The sequence below is a fragment of the Sinocyclocheilus grahami genome, unplaced genomic scaffold (genome assembly GCF_001515645.1).
Source record: "Sinocyclocheilus grahami isolate Dianchi unplaced genomic scaffold, SAMN03320097.WGS_v1.1 scaffold1577.1, whole genome shotgun sequence".
Lineage (NCBI taxonomy): Eukaryota > Metazoa > Chordata > Actinopteri > Cypriniformes > Cyprinidae > Sinocyclocheilus > Sinocyclocheilus grahami.
In genome coordinates this window covers 73,987-80,341 of record NW_015506756.1, presented here as the reverse complement: position 1 = coordinate 80,341, position 6,355 = coordinate 73,987, and the positions used below count along the sequence as shown (strand labels likewise).

Genomic DNA, 6,355 nt, shown 5'->3' with positions numbered 1-6,355 from the left:
TCAAATCCAGCTAACCGAGTTAGCGACGTACGAAGAACAGGCCCCCAGTCTTTGCAAGCAATAACTGTTCAAAAATAACACTTCTCAATGCAAGATTTAAAAGAATATAGGTCTTTCACCATCTACCGTACATAATATTGTTAAAAGATTCAGGAAATCTGGAGAAATCTGTCTATAAAGGGAAACGGAAAACCTCTGTTGAATGTGTGCATCCTTGTAGCCGTGAGATGGTACTGCATGAGAAACCATCGTCAACCACATAAACATCTTCTCACCAGACAGTTCATGATTAGTTTTGTTGTGAAGCTCTTTCTACACAGTTTAGCAGGTGTATGGCTTCTCTCTGGTGTGAATTCTCATGTGCCTGTTAAAGCTTCCTTGCTGAGTGAAACTGATTCCACACTGAGAGCATGCGTAAGGCTTCTCGCCAGTGTGGATGCTCATGTGGCTTTTAAGGGTTCCTTTTACTGAAAAACATTTTCCACACTGTTGACAGTTGAAAGGCTTCTCTCCCGTGTGAATCCTCATGTGGACTTTAAGGTTTCCATGTTCAATGAAACATTTTCCACACCGCTGGCAAACGAAAGGCTTCTCTCCGTCATGAATCCTCATGTGGACTTTAAGGTTTCCATGTTGAGTGAAACTCTTTCCACACTGTTGGCAGGTGAAAGGCTTCTCTCCTGTGTGAATTCTTATATGGACTTTAAGAGTTTGTCTGTGTGTAAAACTCCTTCCACAATGAGGGCAGATGTAAGACTGCTCTCCAGTGTGAATTCTCATGTGGCTTTTAAGGTCTTCTATTCGAATGAAACTATTTCCACACAGTTTGCAGGTGTATGACTTCTCTCCAGTGTGAATTTTCATGTGCCTGGTAAGGCTTTCTTTTCGATGGAAACTATTTCCACACAGTTTGCAGATGTATGGCCTCTCTCCAGTGTGAATCCTCATGTGGACTTTAAGGTTTTCTCGTTGATCGAAACTCTGTCCACACTCTTGGCAAGTGAAAAGATTTCTAGTTCCAGTATTTTGAGCTCTTTTATGTGAGAAAGTCTTTTCAGACTGTGGGCAACTAAATGATGTTTGTCCAGTTATGAAATCATGTTTCTTATACTGATCTTTATCTTCCATTTCATTCAGTTCTTCACTTTCCTCTTTCAGCACCATCATGTCTAGGATGAAAAGAGATAAATACAAGTTAACCCCTGTTTTAAAGCAACAGTAGAACAGAAGGCAACAATGGACAAAATCTGCCATTAATGTCTAAAACAGGGGTGTCAAACTCGGCATGTGGAGGGTCACAGTCCTGCGTAGTTTTGCTCCAATGCTTACCAACACCTACCTTTAGTTTTCAAGTAATTAAGATCTTGATTCAGGTGTGTTCAGTAGGAGCTAAACTCTGCAGGGCTGTGGCCCTCCAGGAGTTTGACATCCCTGATCTAAAAAATTTAAAGCATATAGGTTCAACAATGTTCAGTTTTCCAGAGAAACTGTATTTGTGAACAATATCAGTCAGGATTTAAACCCAATTTTAACATGGAAACTGGACTCATTAAAGTAATATATCTCTCCTAGAGCTATTATTTCTTCAACAACATCCTCTTGGATAGCTTGAGAATTGTGTAGGCACTTGTGGACAAGAATTAGTATGGTTTATATCCTATCTATCCAACTGCTACCACTTTGTGTAAATGAAGAAACATCTAATCAAAAACAAGTATGGAGTGCCACAGGGCTCAGTATTAGGTCCTCTGCTTTTCTTTTTGGTCCTCTGAGAGACATTATCATTAGATTTCACTATTATGCCAGTGACACAGTTTTATTATTTCCTCACAACCTGAAGAAATGACACAACTCTCCAAGTTAATAGAGTGTATTAAACATATCAAGTATGGGATGGCTAGTAATTTTCTTGTACTTAACTCTTTCTATGGAAAATTCTAAATTTTCAATTCTGATTTTGTATAACAGCCTACTTAGAAATGCTGCAGGGTCAACAAATAAGTTACAGTTTGTTTAAAATGCAATGGCTAGAGAGCTTACAAGACACATTCGGTCTTCTGGCATCAATTTGGTCTGACTGCACAGTCTTATGGACCACAGAAATCGCCAAAATCAGAACAGTCCATCTATGAGGACAAGTGTATTTTGGTTGTAGTTGTAAATTAAGTTATTCAGTAGGGATATATATTACTGTAAAAGGGAGTTTCGTCCCTTCCTGTTTCTTATGGTCAGTGTTAGAGCTCAAAACGTTTTTGTATCATCAGTTTTTACTTGATTGCTGAACAGCCGTGTCCGCACAGCTTTCAAAGTATACTCAACCGCGCTCACGACACATGCGCAGTACCACCTACTTGACTTGCACTCTGTCTCAACATTTACCTCACGCATACGCTGTTGTACGCGCATCGGGGTGCGCGGCTGTCCGCGAGCCCTCCTGATGAAGAAAACGCACCTAATGGTGGAGGGAGGCGAGATGCGTGTAATTAAAAACGCTCCCAACTACTTTAAAAGCCGACATCTGGGCACATTTCAGCTTTTATGAACAACCTGGTAAGCATGACCTGGAGAAGACACATGTCATGCACAATAAAATATGCAGGGGGTAATACTACTAACTTGAGAAACCATGTCAGGTACAGTTCATATATCTGACTGCTTGTATTTATTGACAAAACTGTATACATGTGAAGTAAAATTGAACATTGAGGATGCAGTGCATCGTTAATGCATTGTGATGCATCGTGATATTGAATTGAACCGAATCGATGACATGATAATCGTAACCGAACCATGAGACCAGTGTAGGTTCACACCCCTAAACACAAGTAGGCTTGGGTATCAATTGGGTTTTTTACGATACCGGTGCCATATCAATACTTTTAAAACGGTACCGGTGCCTGAACCGATACTTAAAAAAAAAAAAGCGCCACAAAAAAACCCCCGATGGATAACATTAAAGAACATTAAAAATATTTAAAATAAATATACATAGCATTCACATGCTCCTCGGATGCTCTCATTTCCCGAGTTGTGCTTCCCCTACTCTAAGACTAATAAATGTATTTCACGATATGTAGTCTTCAAACAAAAATAGTCTTAAATAATTCTTCTCTCTTTGGACCAAATCAATTAAGCTTATGAGAAATTTGAATCAAGGATTGAATTTGGAAAAACTTGAATAAATTATGACAATTTTCGGTAACAGGCCTATATAATTGATCATTTTTGAAAAAGAAGCAGAATAAGACAAATACAAAAACGAAATCTTTTGTTGGTTAACATTAATGACACGGATAGGTACTTATTTAGGAATGCTGTCCCTTTAAGACGGAAGGCACGCATGTAATACTGACACGCGTTCAGTTTTCACCCACCTGTTTACGTTCACTTAATCCATAACCGACTGTATTTACGTGAGATACTCTACACCAGGGGTGCCCACACTCGGTCCTGGAGGGCCGGTGTCCTGAAGAGTTTAGCTCCAACCCTAATCAAACATACCTGAAGCAACTAATCAAGGTCTTACTAGGCATACTAGAAACTTCCAGGCAGGTGTGTTGAGGCAAGCTGGAGCTAAACTCTGCAGGACACCGGCCCTCCAGGACCGAGTTTGGGCACCCCTGCTCTACACGATAGACATTTGGACTGCTGTGTGTGTATTTGAGCACTGAGAACTGATCGCGCACTGTATATGAGAACTGAAGAAGTGGAGCGTAACTTCTATCAGCGCGATTCCGCCTATACAGCATAAGCTGTGTTGAAAAGCTTTGAGTAATGAACCTTTTTCCGAAACAATTGTGTTGAAAGCTTCACTGGTTCAGAAAACTTAACTTCACCATCACTACTTTACAGTCTATTCATTGTCCATTCTTGGAGGTGTGAGGTGTCTAAATCACAACATCAAGCTACTGGGGTGCCTCAAGGCTCAGTGCTTGGACCTCTTATCTTCTCCATCTGCACATCATCACTAGGTTCTGTGATTCAAAAACATGGCTTTTCCTTTCACTGCTTTGCTAACGACACTCAACTCTACCTCTCATTCCAGCTTGATGTGACCATAGCTTCTTGCTGGATGAAGGACCATTACTTTCAGCTTAACTCCACCTCTGCAACTAATATAGAATGCAGCAATGAGAGTGGTCTTTAATGAGCCTAAGAGAGTGCATATCATGCATGTCTGTTCATCACATTGCACTGGCTACCAATTGCCAGTCGCATCAAATTCAAGGCACTGATGTTTGCCAACAAAACAACCACTGGCTCTGCACCCCATACCTAAACTCACTACTTCAGACTTATATGCCCTCCGGAGGCTTGCATTCTGCAGGTGAACGGCACATTCAGTCTCACACAGTGGACACACACACTCAGTCTCAGTCAAAGAATCATGAGTTTCACAAAACCGCATGGGACTCGGTAAAGGGGAAGGAAACATGACAGTAGATTACGGACTTGCAAATATGTATTGATTAAGGCCAGGAAAAATCATAAAAATAAATTTAACATTTAACAAAATTATGGCATTTTTCTAGTAAAATGTAAATTTATTTTGGTACAATAAACAACACTAAGTAATTTGTGTTCTTTTTCTTGTGCAAGATTTATGCAAAGTATTAAAATCCTCTTGTTACATAATATTATTATATATTATTTAAATCACATGCTCTCATTTATGCAATACTAGAACCAGACAACATTTTCTGCATATATTCAACATGGTTTACAGATTAGATAAAATCACTAAAAGTATTACATTAGACAATATAATAAGAATACATCTTATGCTTTTGTTTCTTTTAGGGACCAGACATGGTAGGGAGGCTAAGCACAAGAAAAGCTGCTCAAGTATTTGACAGTTCTTTTCAGGAGAAAACCAAAGTCTCACAGAGAAGGTCACTAGCACTGAGGTGGACTTTATAGCTTTCATCGTTGAGCATAATCTTCCATTTCAGGTGTGTAAGCACACAGGCAAACTATTAAGGAAGATGTTCGTTTTCGGACTCAGAAATGAAAAAAAAAAAAAAAACTATGCCTGCTCATCAACCAAGACTATTGTGAACATGGCACTGGAACCTGAATGTTCAGAGGGTCTGTAGAAGATCATGAAGTTGATGAACGCAATGATATCTTGTGTGAGAAGGAATACGCCAAGTACTATAATAAAACACAGGATCAGGTAATGGCTGGATTTGTAGACATGCCAGTTTGCAATGATGCCAAAGCTGAAAACATGTTCAACTGCATTTCATCAGTTGCTTCTTGTGATACCTCCTTGAAATGAGCTTTTGCAGGGTGGGATGTCTGGGACACTCGTATGATATTCTTCAAAAATATCACTCATTTCTGTAGAGCTGGAGATTTTAATAAGGATCACATGAGTGAGTTCAGCTTTGAGAATGAAAACCAACCTGTTTGTTCCTCAGTATCTTCATGTTTGACTCTGAATGCTTCTTCAATCTTCACGTCTTCACTCTCCTCTTTAATAAATGCCATCTTTATAATAGTGTGTCACGTGGATCTCAGTTGAGTTTATCTGTGTGCTGAAGATGACAATAATCAACAGAAAGCAAAATAAACCCAAACGTTACATGTAATGTGTTACCCCAACACTGCGCGTCACAATATGGCCTGTTTGATTGACGTTAGTAGTGTGTTGTCACCTTGTTCACAGATCTAATATACATTCACAGACTTAACCAACTGTGTTTCTGTGTACTTTATGTTTTTGACAGTTGACTTGAAAGAGCCAGCTTTCTGTGCACACGTTTAATGTGTGTGCGCTAAGAAAAACATATTTCTGATAACACATTCTGGGCACACCTGAGACTTATAATACAGCTTATAAAAATTAAGGAGCATAATGGGTCCCCTTTAAAGCTCCAGATGTCCTGTAAAAGAAGTAAGAAAAATTTAAATGTTTTTTATTTTGAGGAAAACTGCAGAGCTTTCTGTGAAGTTCAGCTGGTGTAAATTGTGTCTGTGTTCACTAAATGAGCAATTAATCACTATTTAGACAGCAACTCACACCAAGTATATTTCGGACACTTACTGTTAATTTAACTAAAATAATTTTTAATTAGTCTGAAACTATTATCAATACTTCTTTAACTGCTTCTCTATAATCTGATATATAATAGCTACATCCCAGCTAACAAAAAAAAGGTCCCCAGGAAGGTCCCCTAAATGGCCTCTGCGAACGTCCCCTGGACGTCAGCGTGTAGGGTCCCCTTGACGTCGAGCGGACGTTCGCGAAGACGTCCTCCGGATGTTCAGTGGCCATTCGGGACATTTAGGGGACTTTCACTTTAAGTCCTCTGAATGTAATTTTATTTTACTTTTAGGCTAATTTGGTTCC

The 6,355-nt window shown here is 39.4% G+C and overlaps 1 protein-coding gene across 3 annotated transcripts in view; it reads right to left on the bottom strand.

Moving 5' to 3' along the window:
• Nucleotides 1–52: 52 nt before the first annotated feature.
• LOC107571293 (gastrula zinc finger protein XlCGF8.2DB-like) overlaps nucleotides 53–6,355 on the bottom strand; it is a 42,869-nt gene continuing 36,566 nt past the window's right edge. For all 3 annotated transcript variants that reach the window (XM_016257610.1, XM_016257612.1, XM_016257609.1), the window contains 2 exons: nucleotides 5,409–5,533; nucleotides 53–1,169 (listed from right to left, as the gene is read on the bottom strand). In XM_016257610.1, coding sequence (XP_016113096.1) covers nucleotides 322–1,169; nucleotides 5,409–5,493 — 933 coding nt within the window. In that variant the 5' untranslated portion in view covers nucleotides 5,494–5,533 and the 3' untranslated portion in view covers nucleotides 53–321. The remainder of the gene's footprint in view (nucleotides 1,170–5,408; nucleotides 5,534–6,355) is intronic.